General features: G+C 32.8%; 1 protein-coding gene across 1 annotated transcript in view; it reads right to left on the bottom strand.

The window, feature by feature from the left end:
* Positions 1–616: 616 nt before the first annotated feature.
* stum (stum, mechanosensory transduction mediator homolog) overlaps positions 617–18,086 on the bottom strand; it is a 39,531-nt gene continuing 22,061 nt past the window's right edge. The window contains exons 2-3 of the mRNA XM_056480620.1: positions 12,378–12,566; positions 617–822 (exon numbers count right to left, since the gene is read on the bottom strand). Coding sequence (XP_056336595.1) covers positions 617–822; positions 12,378–12,566 — 395 coding nt within the window. The remainder of the gene's footprint in view (positions 823–12,377; positions 12,567–18,086) is intronic.

Genomic DNA, 18,086 nt, shown 5'->3' with positions numbered 1-18,086 from the left:
TCCGTCTGCTAATGGCATGACTTTAAACATGATTGTAAAAATACTCATCTTGGCCTCTGGTGTGATCTTGATTGGTCCTCTTAATTGCATTCAAAGCACTGATTGGCTACAAAAAGAACTTTACAAAACCAAGTTAGAGTTTTTATAAATCAAATAACCTATTAGTTTTAAAAAAAAATTTAATTGTACATAACTTAAAAACATCACATATAGTAAATATGTTGTCTGAATATGTGAATAACTCAATTTTGACAAACCTTATAATTCCAAGTTGGCGATATGTATTTATAGTGTTTAGTGTGATGCAAAATATTAAAGGGACAGTCCACCCAAAATGTATTGTACATGAAGTGTGAGTAAATGAAGACAGGTAGTGTTCTTTATAGGGTGAACTTTTCCTTTAAGATTCTTTCAGCTACTTCATTCACCTCGAAGCTTGTTTACAAATGTATTTTTTTACAAACTGAAAATACTCATACTGTATATCTGTCAATATAATACATACATTAAGACTACTGAATTTTCCCTGACACAAAGAATGTGTTCGGCACAAAAACATTGGCATTTTTTTGTGATATTAACAGAATGTTTGTATTTTTCTGCTGACCCTCGACAGTCAGGTCTTCTGAATGTAGTACCTGACAGGACTAGAAGGAGTTGGGTTGAGAATCGGCATGTAATTGACCTCTGAATCTCCAGGCCTCGCGGGCTCCATCTCAAAGCCCCAGACAGACAGACAGACAGACAGCACTGGAGAAAGGTGCACATTCAACATTAGGTCTGGAGGACAGGAATCAGAGCTGCTGAGGGACGGCCTGCTCCCTGTAGCCTGAGATAACAAGAGTAGCAGATATCACAAAAAGAAAAGGTGGGAGTTCAAATTTACTTATGCTAACAAATTGTGTCTACGTAGACACAATGTACAATGCATTACAAGGTTATTCTTAATAATAATGCTCATTAAATGTATATTACACTGTAGTAAGTGCAGCTGGGCCGAGAGCCGTGGGAACAAAGTGAGACTGGTGCTCTGTTGATTTGTCCCATCTTGTCAGATTTTCCTACCTCCCATTCAAACAGAACGTAGCACATTTTGATAACTCAATATGCTACCCATCAGATTTTGCTACCAGTGTAAATTTTAATATGGAGTAGTATGATATGAAGCTGTAATATCACCCTAATCCAGGGGTTTTCAAACAGCACCTATTAAGGGGGCGCAAGACATTGAGGCGTGCACTCGAGTAAATTATGATGACGATTTTTATGCGTTCACTAGAGGGAATCTGATTAACGTTAGCTCCACAGCTAACTATCAGGCACGTGTAGAGTTAATGCGTTCCAATAAAATATATACCAATAAAATGGACCAGGTGCTTTTTAAAACTAATGACGGTGAATGAATGAAAGTCAAACCGGTGAGCCATCTGACAAAAAAGTGCCCTTCTGAATCAAATCAGCAGGATGTCCATCTGGATCTTTCACTTATTTCGAAGACATACTGACTATGTTTACATGGACATTTATTATTTACCTTAATAAGACCATAATATAATTAAGGTGTTACGTGAAGTGCTTTTTGAATGTTGCTTCACCAGGCTATTCATGTTTCCTGCAGAGGCTCATGTAATTTTGGGATTTTATTCTTTAATTTTTCGACTTTACTGCAGTTAGTTTAAAGTTTCACTTTCACTCATGAACATTTCATTCACTGCCCCTTGACAAACTGGGGTATTAGACGCGAATATAAAGTAAAGACTGGTGGAAGAGTGTTGCTTTAATGGAAAGCCGAATGGAAAGAAAAAGAAAACCTCTGCATTTCGTAATGCATGTGTGTATGTGTGTGTGGCCCTTTACTGACAGCTGCGTGTGTGGATCTTGTCTCAAAATGCGGCGAAAAGTCCTACATGACGGTAATAGTTTGATTGCGGTGTTTACTTCAATAATGTCCCTAATATATGCATACTCCATGTCTTAATTCCATTTCTGTTTAGTTCAATTATGACTTTCGGCGGATTAAGGTAATCAAAAATCGCTGTTTACATGGTAGACTCTTAATCCGAGTATTGTCTTAATCGTAATAAAGTATTGTTGCACATGTAAACATACTCAATGTTCGACTCAACCACAACGCCAGGGCTCTGTGAACTTGGCTTTGCGAAGCAGCATTTTCTGTATGTATGTACGTCAAAAGCAAATATGCTATGGCTCACGCTTATTGACAGTGGAAGATGATTTATGGTTAGTCGTGTCAGGAATCCAACCACAGATTAGCATGTTGTCCTCACAGAAACAGGCTCAGCTATCACACTGAATCAGGTAAGCTGTATATTTATGTTTCAATGCATTTCGTCGCCTTGTCCTGCATTTCGTTGCCTTTTACTTGTACATGTGTGATGACAATAAATCTAATCTAATCTAATCTAATCTAATCTAATCAATGCTATGCACTTTAAATGCAGCAAGTAATATGTGAATGATGTTTGCACATGCATGGGTTGGGGGCGTGTGTCCTACAAGTTTGAAAACTCCTGCCCTAACCTACCTAATCCCTAACCCCAACCCTCAGAACCATTTGAATACAGTGTTGGTAGCATAATCTGATGGGAAGGATAAAATGTCAGGACACCGGCAGCTCCTAACAGAGACTTCCGACACACTGAAAGCAAAAATGAAACAAAGTGTCCTGGCCTGGTCCTCGTCTTCCAGTGCTGTCTCTCATCCTTTTATCATCCAGCGCTCCTCCATGGAACTCGAGTCTGGTGCATGAAACAGGTACTTCTCATTATCACTCAAGCACTGACCTCACTTTGTTCCCATGGCTCTCGGCCCGCCACATCAAAGATCATTTAATACACGAGCCATGCCACTCGTATCTTTCTGAATGAGGAAAAGTGTATTGGTCAATATGATGAATACAGCCCCGCCTACTTGTACAGGTGGCAATCATCGATCGATATATAGCGAATAAAGTCCGTCTTCTAGTACAGGAGCCAATCATCAATCGGTATATGGTGAATAATGTCAACCTTCTAGTACAGGAGCCAATCATCAATCGCTATTAAGTGAATAATGTCCACCTTCTAGTACAGGAGCCAATCATCAATCGCTATAGCCTTGGTTGTTGCTAGATCGGATATGGTTGCGGCAGGAAGTTAATGAGAATTATTTCTTTAATTTATTAAATTCCTTATTTAATATATTTTATTAACGTCTACCCCTACCCCAACCCTAAACCCAACTGTCACAGTACTGTAAAAACAGTAGTTGTACAGAGTATTATTTATCTATTAAATTACCCCATAAATTGTATTTTTTAATGCCTACCCCCACCCCAACCCTAAATCCAACCCTCACATTACTGTACAAATATTATTATTGTTATAGTCATAAAAATTACTGCTATATTGATGCGCATATCGCACTTCTGGCTGGCCGCGTATCTGATCTAGATTTTACCGCCCGTCTGCTAGTACAGGTATAGACCAGATGTGAGTTTCTGCAGATTTTGGACGTTTAGAAATGAAACTAAAGAGACCGTTGTTTAATTTTATTTGTGATTCCTAATATGAAATTGAATATTAAGCTTGAGGGCAAGCAGTTTTGGAGAATTTGATGTTTCCCCATTCAGACCGAATGCCCAAGCATACTGCCTGAGAGGTGTTTCAAAGATGGCTGCTGTGTGAAATGACTTGCCTTAAAGAGACTTTGGCCACACTTGCTACATGCACATTAAATGTATAAAACACTGTATAAACCGAATGGCGAAATGCATTTTTTTAACTTACATGTTTTGTCTTGGCTACATAAAGTCTTGAATAAAACCAATCTCATTATACACTGTAAAAAATATCTGTTCATTTTGTGTTTTCTGTTTATTCACGGTTGTGACTTGCATTGTGGGAGCTTGATCTCTGCTCTGTCAACTTGTGATGTTAAAAATTGAACTCTACAGTTTAACAAAGTGACTTTTATTAACATTTTAGTACTCTAAAATATATTATAATGTATAAGTAAAACATAAGGAGATAAATGTGTAAAATAACAGAAAATGTACTGGCAAGGTTTCTGTACTGTAATATACAACATCAACCCAGACAAAATATCATATGACTATAAAAATGTTAAAAAAAGTCATTTTTCCAATGTTTTTGGTTAAAATTTGTCAGAAGAAAGATTAAGATCTCATAATGCAATTCATTAAAAAACAAAAACATGGAAACAAAATACAGAAAACAGCTTATTTGCGTATAGTTTTTACAGTGTATGCCTAAATATTTCATAACCAGCCACAGCCAACCATTGCCAACAACGCTTAATGGCATTTGATACGTCAATCATTCGTCTGGGGGAGTGAATCACTTTGCTTTTCACATACGTCTTTTAGAAAATGCCTGATTTTATAGTTGAGCTGGAGCTGCATTCTTATCTGTGCACTTACATATCACAGGTTCTTGCTCTATCTTCCAGTATTTATAATGCGATTTAGAATGGGAATGGAGTAATGACTCACAGCCTCCTTAAAGCTTTGCATTATAACATGTTTAAATGCAGATGACTCAGTGCATTAAAGCTTTCAATAGATCAAGATCCAAGCATGAAACGACAAGCCAATTCTTTTTACATGCAAGCCATTTAGTAATCCGTGCGGCACACTTTATGGCAGATGTACTGTATAAAGGAGGAATAAAGGAATATACTGATATATAGGCATGTCATATATGATAATATTGATAATATACTGACATTTAAGGTGGAGAAATTCGTTTAGATTATTTTTTAAAAATCTAAAAATAATCTAGTTTTACACAAATATATCTGTGTCTGATAGCTGAATTTGTATCTATAGCTGAATTTGAAACATAAGACACTTTATCATTTTAAATTTACAACAAGAAGCAAGCACACAGTGCTTAAAACAAATCTATATTTTTGCAGTGAAGCTAAAATTACAAGACTTTAAACTTCTGTTATGCCTTCAGATTTAAACTACATGTATTATATACAGGGCTCAGCATATACGAGTACACCCCACATAAAGCTCTCATTTAAATTACTATTTTTATAGGATGCTTTACAATATTATATTTGTGCATATACATTAGATTAATCCAAGTCTGGAGCTAATCAAACTAAAAAACTTGCAATAACAGTCCAAAAATTAGTAGCCCGAATGTATATGCCAGGAAAAATATTAAATAAAGATTTTTTTAAAAGAGCAAACATCAAGAGAAACAAAAAAAATATATAAAAGTTTGTGGTTTGTAAATTTTTAATTGAATTTAATTGTATTATCTTTCTATGTGTAAAGATGTTTGGTGACTAAAATATTATTTTAATAAATATATCTGTTCAATAAATCTGTTGTTTATATGCACCAAAATATATTATCTATATTCACTGATAAATGGATAATAATTTTAATTTTCAAAATGGGGTGTACTCATTTATGCTGAGCACTGTATGTCATTAAATGTCATTATATTAGCCCTATTGCTCATTACATCCTATGACCACAATAATATTCAAAAACAACCTTACAGATTCCACTGGAAATCATGCAGGTGCAAATGAATAGGTTTTTAGCATGAACTATTACTTTAAACGGCCAAGGCTGCTGTAGCACAAAGGCAAGTCTGCTGTGCTGTGTTTTTAAAGGGCTCAGCGTGGGTCTGCACTTTGAAGGAGTTATAGCGGTGCATCGTAGCAGACTCTCTGTGAAGTCTCACTTTTGCGGAGCGTCTTTTCTAATGAGTGCTGTGCTTCTACTGGCATTTAATGGACAAAAAGTGGATCAAACAGGCTGAGAGGAGACTGGCAGATGGCAGGTGGTGGGAGGCACATTATCCGAGATAGATCAGAATAAACAGAATGGGAGAAGCCGAGCTTACAGCATGCGTAGTGATAATGGGCTGAAATGAGTGACCAAACTGTGAAGATGGCAGACCTGTATCAAATATATCATTGTGTTATGCTATTTAGGAAATTGACATGTTTTATATTGTATTTAGAGTGCTTTTATGTGTGTGCTATTTCAAATTGGTCAAATACACACTGCAAATTTCTGACAATCATATTTAGAAGCAAGGTGCAATATGATAAATTCTGTTAAAAAGTTTACATATTTGACATGTTATTATTAATAAAGCTGGGTATTAATTCTGTTTTAATTCCTGATTTGCAAGCTCTTATTTTGTTTTTATTTTTAATAAATTCTTGATTAGTTTTTTTTTAATTTAATTAAGCAATTACAGATTTAATACTAATGCCAATTTTATTCATTAAATTAACTGTACATATTAGTTTATAAGTGATAAAATAATGACAAGAAATCGAAACGCCCCAGTTCTGTATATTATTTTAGCTAGACATAGGCACATTAAAACAGATCCCAAACCTCTATTTAAAATGCATACAATCAGTGGTCAGAATACAGAATGCAGAATTTGGGAAAAATATATAAAAGTTATTATTTTTTTGGCCATATTTTATTTTGTTAGTGAACAAATAAATCCAACATTGTATTGTTTTGTTTTTCAAACGAGTTCATGCAACATTTTTTTAACCATTTAATGATTTTTTCTCCCAGGTTCTGCTGATTGACACATTTTCCTAAATGTTCATTGCCAATCTTAAGCAAATTGTAATTGTTTGTTTTTTGGTTCAATTTGAAATGTACTGTAATATACAACATCAACCCAGACAGAATACCATATGACTATAAAAATGTAAAAAAAAGTCATTTTTCCAATGTTTTTGGTTAAAATTTGTCAGAAGAAAGATTAAGATCTCATAATGCAATTCATTAAAAAACAAAAACATGGAAACAAAATACAGAAAACAGCTTATTTGCGTACAGTTTTTACAGTGTATGCCTAAATATTTCAAAACCAGCCACAGCCAACCATTGCCAACAACGTTTATTGGCATTTGATACATCAATCATTCGTCTGGGGGAGTGAATCACTTTGCTTTTCACATACGTCTTTTAGAAAATGCCTGATTTTATAGTTGAGCTGGAGCTGCATTCTTATCTGTGCACTTACATATCACAGGTTCTTGCTCTATCTTCCAGTATTTATAATGCGATTTAGAATGGGAATGGAGTAATGACTCACAGCCTACTTAAAGCCTTGCGTTATAACATGTTCAAATGCAGAAATTTGCCCATCCATTGCAGAGCCTGGGGGATCATAGTGAGCGCTCCAGTTTGGCCCTACCCTGATCCCATTTAATGAAATAAAATTTTGGAACTGTACTTAATTTACATATATATATATAATTTATATGAATCATTTTTGAGTAGAAATTAATATATAGACATAACTAAGATCCAGGAAAACAGGAGAGTCAGTACAAAAGTGTAAATAATGGAATATAAGAATAAATCCTACATAAAAAAGTCAATATAAAAATTATAATATTAATAATATATAAATAATTTATATATATATTAATAAAATTCATGTATAATATTTTATTTAATAACAAAATAATTTTGTTAAAACTGATTGATGTACACTACCAGTCAAACGTTTGGGGTCAGTTTTTTTGTTATTAATTTTAATAATTTTAAAATTATTATGTTCATCTGTTCATTTATTAAATGTGAAAACAATTGTTAAATGCTTATTTAATAAGTATTTATTTATTACGTGTTGTACGTAGTTTCAAACGAAATTATTACTGCAGTCATTATTGCTTTTATTAAAAATAATAATAATAATGAATATTTCTGAAGGATCATGTGACTCTGAAGATTGGAGTAATGAAGCTGAAAATTCATCATTAAAATCAATGGAATAAAGTATTTTACAATTTGTACTGTATTTTTAATTAAATAAATGCAGCCTTGGTGAACAGGATACGCTTATTTTAAAACATTTAAAATCCCACTGACCCCAAACTTTTGACCTGTAGTGTATGTGAACAAGAAATTAAAAGAGTTAAAAATGTAAATATTTGAGATTAGTTATAGGGCTGCATATTGATCCAGTTTCTGATTCTGATTTTCAACCTTTTATTTAGTTTTTTAAATATTTTATTTAAATCAGTGATTACAGATTTAACAGTAATGCTATTTATATTTGTTAGATGAGCTGTAAACCATATGTTAAAAATAAAAAATATGTATTAAATTCAATAATAAAAATATTTTTATATATCCACATTGTATGAGGTTAGTTGTGCTTCTATTAAATGTACACTACCGGTCAAAAGTTTGGGGTCAGTATGATTTTTAAATGTTTTAAAATAAGCTTATGCTGCTCAGGGTAAAATACAAACTGTAAAATTGTGAAATGTTATTACACTATAAAATAATTTTTCAAAAGTAGTTTATAATTTAATTTAATAATATATTCTAGTGATTTTAATGATGGATTTTTAGCTTCATTAGTCCAGTCACATGATCATTCAAAAATCACTCTAATATTAATTATTATTATTATTATTATTATTATTATTATTATTATTATTATTATTATTATTATTATTATTATTATTATTATTATTATTATTAATAATAATGGTAATTGTAATAAAAGTGATGATGACTGAAGTAATAATTTCATTTAAAACTACATACAATAAGAAAGCAGTTATTTAAAAATATTAATAAATATTTAACAGTTTAACAATTTATTTACATTTAATAAATGCTGCCTTGATGAACAGAATAATTTTCTTTAAAAAACATGAAAAAAAAAACTGGCCACAAACTTTTGACCAGTAATGTGTGTAAAAGTCCTTAGACTCCTAGCTGATCTTGAGGCAAACAACATTGTTTAAAACAAAACATATTTTTTCAGTGTATTTGCAGTATGTATGTGGCCAATGCTTGTGGGCTATTCTGGAATATTAAAAGTGTTTGGGTTTTTTTTGAGACAGGTCTGAGTATTAGTTATGACAAAAGTCCAACATTAGATTCACCTACCTTCAGAGACTTTCAATCCAAAAAGGGGGTCAAAAAGAAAAATAAATAAATGAATAACGGATTAGAAATTGCCCCCAAAAGGCTTGGAAAATCAAATCAATGTCAGATCAGAAAATTCAACAACAATAAAACCAAATCAACCAAATTAAATGTTCAATAGTTCAAATCAAATGGGTTTAAATGTTTAATAACAGTCAACAATAGATGGGGAAAACGTGCTAAAGTTCTGCAAGTTGTTTCATCCGCCTACACAGAACAATTACTGCAGCGTTCAGATCCACTCCTACCAACAGACCGCTCTAATAGTCATTGTTCAAAGCATTCTGGCACCTTCTACAGCCCCGCAAGGCGGAGATGATATTCAAAAGAAGCGAGAAAGACGTGAGGTTGTACATGAACCGAGCCGACTGACTGTGGCCCACAGACTGCTGAAATCCTGTCATCTTCTCTTACACTTACTACGCAAGTCAAAGGGGCAGTTCAGAAAAACATGGCAAATCTGTTGTCATTTACTCATGTTGTTTTTAAACCCAGTGTGCCTGACGTTCTTCTGCTGAGCACCAAAGATATTTAGTTTGAACTGTTTTTGTCCATATAACACTTGGTAATAAGAAATGTATGCTTCCATCAATCTGAACACAAGTGGATGTTGCTAAATACAAGAGTAAAGTCTAAAAGGTTTTGAAATTGCCCACTTTTGATTTCTTCCAGAGGAAGTGGAAAACACAGTTGGTTAGACTGCATTTGTACTGTAAATCCTTGTGTGGTCAAATGCATTAATAATCACTTACTGTCTATTTGAATGTCATTCATTAATTTCCTTCAGCTTAGTCCCTTATTTATCAGGGGTCACCACAATGGAATGAACAATTATTCCGGCATATGTTTTTCGCAGCGGATGCCCTTCAAGCCACAACCCAGTACTGGGAAACACCCATACACTCTCACATCCACATACACTCATACAGTACAGCAAATTTAGTTCATCCAATTCACCTATAGCGCATGATTTTGGACTGTGGGGGAAACCAGAGCACCTGGAGGAAACCCACGTGGACACAGGGAGAATCTTATTGAATGTGAATATTTATATTTATAAGGGTTTCCTTGCCGTTAAAGGCATAGTTCGCCCCAAAATGAAAACTTCCTCTTCATTTATTCAAACTCAAGTGGTTTTAAACTTTTAAGAATTTCTTTCTTCTGTTGAACACACAAAAAAGATGTTCTGAGGAAAAATATATTTAAAAATACTATGGAAGTCGAAGGCTAAAGAAAACATTCCGCGGTATATCTTCATTTGTGTTAAACATAATAAAGAAACTCAAACAGGTTTGTAACAAATAGAACAAATTTTCATTTTTGGGTGAACTATCCCTTTAATATCAAGTAAAAATGATAAAGCATCTTGAATAACCACTTGTGATCAGATCACTGAAAATGCAAGAGGGAAAAAAGGGCTAAAGGCAATTAATTCCAAAACAACACTTGACACCGCTGACTTTCATTGTACAATCTTAAAAAATAAATCTAGTTTGTTTTTAGCTTGAAGAACATTTTAAAATCTAAAGAAACTTTTTTTCCTTAGCTTTCAAGCTTCCATAAATGTCATGTGTTCTTTATGAAGTTACAAACGCCATTATTTTTAAATAGTGTATAGACAACAAAAGGTTTTTCCCAAAATTCTCTTTCGTGGTTGACATAAAAATTAAGCTGATTTTAGAATGATTTGAGGATGATTATATAAAGACAGATCTTTAATTTTTGAATTATTACTTGCATGAACTATCATTTTAAATGAATGTTCGAGTTTTCCCAGAGATCATAATAAACAGATCTACAGTGCTCAGCATATATGAGTACACCCCTCACAAATCTCTCATTTAAATTATTATGTTCTATAGGAAGCTTTACAATATTATATTTTTGCATATACATTAGTTTAGTCAGTACTGAAGTCAAATCTGGAGCTTGTCTAACAAAATTACTTATGGTTACAATAATGGTTAAAAAATAAGTAGCCCAAATTTATGTTAGGGAAAAATATTAATTAATATTAATAACATTTTCAAAAATAACAAAAAAAAAAAATAAAGAGAAACAAAAAATATATACAATTTGATTGAAATTTTGTAGGTTGTATTTTTTTTTTGCAATATTTTGCATATCTGTGACTAAAATATAATTGTAATAAATATATCCGTTTAATAAATCTGTTTTGTTCAAATGCACCAATATATAACACCGATATTCAGTGAGAAATGGATAAAAATATTCATTTTCAACATGAGGTGTACCATATATGCTGAGCACTGCATGTAAGAGCTTTTACTTTTCAAAACACAAATAAATGTGATTTAACTTTATGCATTTTAATATGATTTATTCATTCATTCATTCAATTTCTTTCAGCTTAGTCCCTTTATTAATCAGGGGTTGCCACAGCGGAATGAACCACCAACGTATAGAGCATGTTTTATGCAGTGGATGCCCATCCAGCTGCAACCCATCACTGGGAAACACCCATACACTCTCATTTACACACATACACTACGGACAATTTAGCTTACCCAATTCACCTATAGCGCATGTCTTTGGACTTGTGGGAGAAACCGGAGCACCCGGAGGAAACCCACGCGAACATGGGAAGAGCATGCAAACTCCACACAGAAATGGCAACTGACCCAGCCGAAGCTCGAACCAGCGACCTTCTTGCTGCGAGGAGACAGTGTCACCCACTGCAACACCGCCTTAATATTAAGATTTACTTTATCATTTGCTTTTTGGCATGGCTATCAAAATCCAGTAAACAACAAAACATACATACATACACATTATATATATATATATATATATATATATATATATATATATATATATATATATATATATATATATATATATTGTGATTAATTTTTTTTTCTTCAATAATATAACAGTACCATCACTTTACACATTTTTACTTCCTTTTAACACAACCCTCCCCTCCACAACAGCGGCAGTTACAGTATTTAGATGTTGCTATCACAAATACAGTAAATACAGATAAATAATACTCAATAAATAAAAACTAATAATATTTTTATTTAAAAGTCTCAAAGTGGTCCATATTTTGTGTTCAATGGAAATAATGCAATATGGGTTTGGAACTAAAGTAAATATAATAGCAAGATGGCAATTTTGGGATTGGGGAGGGGGGCAATGCTGTTTTCATCAAAATAATCAAATAAATAGTTCAGATGCAAAAAACCTAAGTGCCATTTGAAATTTCCATTGAAATCTCAAATTTCCATCCTTTATGTTGAATAATTTCACCTTGTATGAAAATAACTTATTCTTTGACATAAAAGTGAAACTACTGAGTTAGAACATTTCAGATGGCATTTAGAGGTTTTTGCATCTGAACTCTTCAAATGCAACATTAATTCTAATGACATTATTTCACAATACTCACTTGCGAGAATGACCATATCCATTCCCCAAAATATGCTCATGATCCAGCCCACCATGACTATGGCAGTGACGATCTGAATGAAGGCGGCTGCGATGTTGAGCCAGAAGACGCAGCACATGTGCCTGTCGGGCAAATCTGTCCTTGCGCCACACAGAACCGTGAAGGCCGAGACGAATGTACCTGCCCCAAAAACAGAGACCTGCCGTCAGCATCATGCTCTTCTGTGGATAATGTGTGCAACACAGTATGACCTCAGTCCTGATCTCAGCTTAAATAAAACCGAATGATTTCATTCATCATGTTGTGAATTAAACTGGTCCGAGACATAATTATGGCATCAAATATTAACAGCTGAGCTAGAATATAAATGAGCATGGTGATTTTAATAGCGGTCTGTGTCAGAAATGCATGTAGCTTTTTGTACATCTGTGGTCTGTGCTGAAATCAATGTTGGAATTGTGGTGAAAAGATTATCAGTGAGAAACAATTTAGATTTAGGTCTTTGTTTACACTCTAATTTAGCAGACATACGTGATATGTTCAAGTTATCAATTTTTCTTTTATGTGAAAAAGCACTAGTATATTAATAAAGATCATATTTCATGGATATTTTGTAAATTTCCTGCTTTAAATAGATCACTCTAATTTTGATTAGTAGTGTACAGTGCTAAGCAATTCATATATACAAATTTAAAGGTGATTTTCTCAATATTTAGATTTTTTAAACCTCAGATTTCAGATTTTGTAATAGTTATATCGTGGCTGAATATTGTCATATTCTAACAAGACATACATCAACTTAAAATGTATTTATTCAGCTTTCAGATGATGTATTGTATAAATCCAAATCAATACTTTTTTTAAAAAATAAATCAATTCCAAAAAAATATGACATTGACAAAATGGTTCTTTTTTCTTACCATATTTAATAAAAATTGTTGTTGTATGAAAAAGATCTGTCAATCTTTAAAAAATGTGGAACAAGAAAAGAAAATGTTATTTTATGCAAAATTAGTGTCAACATTTAACATGAATTGGCATTCACAAGGATACTGTCTTTTTTGATACATTGTAATTCGTTAATGCCTGGACTTCAGTGCATAAAAACAAAATGATTATTATTTTAAAATAGAAGACCTTCATATTTGTTATTATACTGTTTTACTGTATATAAAGTGTTCATTTATATATAAATAGAAGTAAATTAATCAATTACAATATTTAAAATTCAAAAATGGAAACTTTATTATGTCTTTCAAAGTAAAGCACTTGTATTTGACGTTTCAGAATTTCATAATGTATGTATTTACATAAACATATAGTCTTAGCAGTCCCAAAATATGGTTTTTTTCATTGAGGCATCATGTTTGTAGGAAGTGTTTGTGGTAAAGATGCAGAGAGGAAGAGGAAAGTGAGTGTGTCCTACAGGCGGTTTGTCAAGCCCACTTACCTGTCTGAAGCGCACTCGGTATTGCAGTTTTATTCACGTGGAGTGTTTATAAGAAAGTGTCTGGTGCATATGGAGAGGAAAGAGTGTGTTATAGCCTTAGCACTGATTCAGAATAAGAAATAGTGACATTTTAAAATATTTATTCAATATTTAATTTAGCTTCATTTTTACTTGAAAGGCATGTATTTAATTTGAGCAATAGCCATTTAAAGAAGTGCTTCAAATTCTACTTTGAAATGTATTGTATTGTTGTGTTATTGAAGATCTGCAGGGTCAGTCTGATGAAAAATCTCAGTTTGGAAGTCTTAGGAACTTTGAATTATCTAACATAGTACTGCAACTCACCAAGACACCTCTTGTCAGAAACATTTCTCATATTCCCTTCGATCCAGGGCAATTAGGTTATGAATAGCTTTTCCATATTTGTAAGGCCGATAAGCATAATTTACACTGAAGGAGTGTGAGCATGCAGGCAGGACTGCTGCCAAGCGCAGTTTAGCATCTCATTAGTGTTATCACAATAATAGATTTTAATGAGGAGGACAGCAGCTAAACATTAGCATACAGCCCACAAAACAAATGAGTGAGAAATGCTCTTTTTTGACCCTGGATGCAGGCGCAATGAAGTATTCAGCTGTTGCAGAGTGGAACTAGGACAGGACCTGCCAGAATCAGAAAAACCTAGGACTAGGACCTACTTTTTTCACTTTCAACGTGATGGAAAGCTTCCATGAATGTCAAACGTTTTTATGGAACCACATGGCGAAAAAGCATTAGCAAGTGGACAACTAAAACCTTTTTGTGTTTGACAAAAGAGTAAGTCATACAAGTTTTAGAGTGACTTGAGGGGGAGAAAATGATGACAAATATACATTTTTTTATATATAATAATTTTTTAGGGGTTTTTCACCTTTATTTGGAAAGGACAGTAGAGGTTGCAGACAGGAAAGTATTGGGAGCAGAGAGAGGGGAAGGGTCGGCAAAAGACCTCGAACCGGGAATCAAACTCACATTGCCATGAGCACCATATGTCGGTGCACTTAACCACTAGGCTATTGGTGCCGACCCAAATATACATTTTTATGTGAATTTTATGTATTCACACAATAATCATAGTTTGGACTCTGTGTTCATTACAATGGGCATCACATGTCAGCCTATGTTTTTTGTGGTTCCCGAGCATTTCATCTAATTAAAGCCTGTAGTCCATGAGAGTGGACGACTGTCATTCAGTCAAATGGCAGTAAGGCTCGGCACGCTGTAATTTGAAAAAAAAATCCACTACACTGAAAAGCAGCATGGCATCACTTCACTCCAGACGTAAGCCACATGTACAATGTTTTTATTTAGATTTATTGATATGTTTGCCAATATTTCATAGATTGTATGTAAGAAAAAAGGGATTGCACTCACTAATTAAAGTTTAAAATCTTTAGTAACATTGCAAGCTTTAGATCAGGATACTTTTAAATATGTCTGTCCAGTAGGATGGACAATGGGTTCAAGATCTGTTACTGTAATTAAATCTCCAGTATTGCTGATTGAACCTTTTTTTTTATATAAAAAAAGACTTTATTGATGTACTAATTTATTGCTGAAACAATTTCATATGCAGAATATACAGATCTTGAAGTTCTTGGGCATATAGCAGATGGAAATATCTCAGATGTGGACATTATGTGGAGTGATGAGGAAGATGATTTTAAAAAAAAAAACAATGTGCAATCTATACAATAAAAACCTCAAAATTAAAGTAAAAATGTCACAATGTTAATGTTTATGATTTTGAAAACAAATTTCAAGATTATACCAGATTTTTTTGTATTTTATGTTGGTATAATGCATGGGAAGTACAACTGTTCTGACCTGATATCCATTGAAATATGGAGATTGAAATATACACATTTTTTTATTATTATAATTTGGTCTCATTTATAAAAGCCTCAAGAACGGTGAAAACATCCTTTTACATTTTTCAGAATGTTAGGAACTTAGAAACTTCAGGAACATAATTCGGGTCTGAAGGTGTTAAGTAAATGCAAGAACTAAGCAGTTAAGGGGAAATTGTGACATTGCCTCTTAAAGGGGACTTATTATGCAAAAATCACTTTTCTAAGAGGTTTAGACAGTTGTGTGTCAGCAATGTGTGAATATATCCAGCCTCTAATGCTAAAAATGTATTAATTCTATTTTTTATAAAATCACACTTGATAAAAAGAGTCTGCAGAAGATTTTGATGGACATTCTTCCTTTGTACAATGGCATCAGAGGGGGAAAGTCCAGCCCATTAGTGATGATATCTCCCTCATTAGCATAGACAGCCCTGCGTGAAAAGCAGCTGTCCTCCATTAGAGTTTTCACTTAGTTTTAGATGCACATAGCAAAGACTAGGGCTGCACGGTATTGGAAAAATTTATTGCGACGTTTTATTTTTTTGCGATAAATATTGCTATATGAATGCAGTTTCACAAGATAAATAGCTCTATTTGGCAGTTTTCTAGAGAGTCCAACACATTCAGGTAAAGTAATAACAATGCATAAAATGCTTTTCTTACTTTGCATTGCCTCGTTTCTAGTCCAAATATTGAAAAATTCTTAGATCAAAAAAAAAATTGAGTTAGTAAATGATTAATAAACTACTCAAATCAGCCTTTACATATTTTATTATTCAGGCACATAGTAATGGTTATCATGTATGTTTATAAATGCTTTATTAACTCAAAGCCATCCAGTTTTGCCATCCATTAAAGCCTTTGTATCAAATTAACAATAAATGTTTGCAATGTTATCTAAAAATTTTAATTAGATAAAACAATAACAATATAATAGTTTAACACTATATTATGATACAACATTTCAATGTTATTTAGCAATGTTTAAACTGTATGATAAATTTTAAAAGGTTGCAAGAATTTGTTTTTCATTTGATACAGCTTCATTTGTGTATCTTCAAATGAATAGAAATGAATAAAATCGTTTACTTATTTTTCCTTCAGAATATAACTGAGCCTTTAATTGGGATTTACAAAGCATAAATAGTCCTCCCTTTAGATTAGGTAACAAAACTGGTTAAAGTTAAGTTAATGAAACATTTATTTACATACAAATAACTATTAATATATGCCAGATTAATAAAATATACAAATGTTGACTTGAATAGTTTATTAATCATTTACTTATGCATTCTGAATGATCTTAAAATAGCACAAATTATTCTTAATTAACTGGTTTGTAAATAATGCGATACTTAATTTGGTAATGAAATAATGTTCATTAACAAATGTGCGTATAAGTCAAGAACACTGCATTTATAGCTGTATTTTTAGCTGTTTACTAACGTCTACTAATGCAGAGTAAATACTTAATAGATAATGATTTAAAATGCTTGAACTTCTTTTACACACAAGCTCAACCAAGACCAAAACAATGTAATTTTACAGTCAAATTTACAAATGCTTTCACACTGTATGTCAGAACAGATTACATCATGTTCTAAACATAACTTATATAGGTTAAAGTCAAAGTCAACATCTTCTTCCCATGCCTTGCCAGAGAATATATCAAGTGTGATGTGGATGAGAACATGTGGCCAAATGCAGAAGATAACTTTTTTTTTTTTTTTAATTATTATAATTGCGGTGCTTTTTCTGTTTGTATATCTTGTATGTCTTTTTGCAAATAAAGTCTGTACTGCAGTTATTCTGTGTCTGTACGTTTTATTTTATTTTTACCTAAACTGTACATTTTATAAAGCTACTCTGATACGGTCATTCATTTTTTGTATTGAATTTCTGCAGCAAAGAAACAAAATGCCTGCATTTACTAAACCCAACAAAACAAAAATGTAGAGAGGCTTCAAATATAAGGGCAGACCTGACACATAAAATAATGCAGTTTCTGCAATTTCAGCTGATATTAGTGGTTTTTTTTTTTGGTCAATGTGTTATGATTGACTAAATGTTCCTCTCTTCACAAGAGAACTTGTGTTAGTATTTTGAATAATTAATTGATTTTGAAACATGTTTGCAGTGTTTTGTTAGACATGGTGTATTGTATTAGTTTATTATTGTATTTTGAACATTAGTTTTGGGGTTTAGTTTACAATGTATGATTTTGAGCATGAAATTAACCGTTTTGCCAGCTGTGTGTTTTAAGTAGGTGTGTTGGTGCATTAAGAGTTTAGGAAATTTGTTAAATGTACTGAAAAAACTGTCATAGCGGTTGTAAAAAACTGTAATAAAAGAATTAGA

Source organism: Danio aesculapii, chromosome 20 (genome assembly GCF_903798145.1).
Source record: "Danio aesculapii chromosome 20, fDanAes4.1, whole genome shotgun sequence".
NCBI classification, from domain to species: Eukaryota; Metazoa; Chordata; class Actinopteri; order Cypriniformes; family Danionidae; genus Danio; species Danio aesculapii.
Note: the sequence above shows the minus strand (reverse complement) of the source record. Positions and strands in the feature narration are given on the sequence as shown.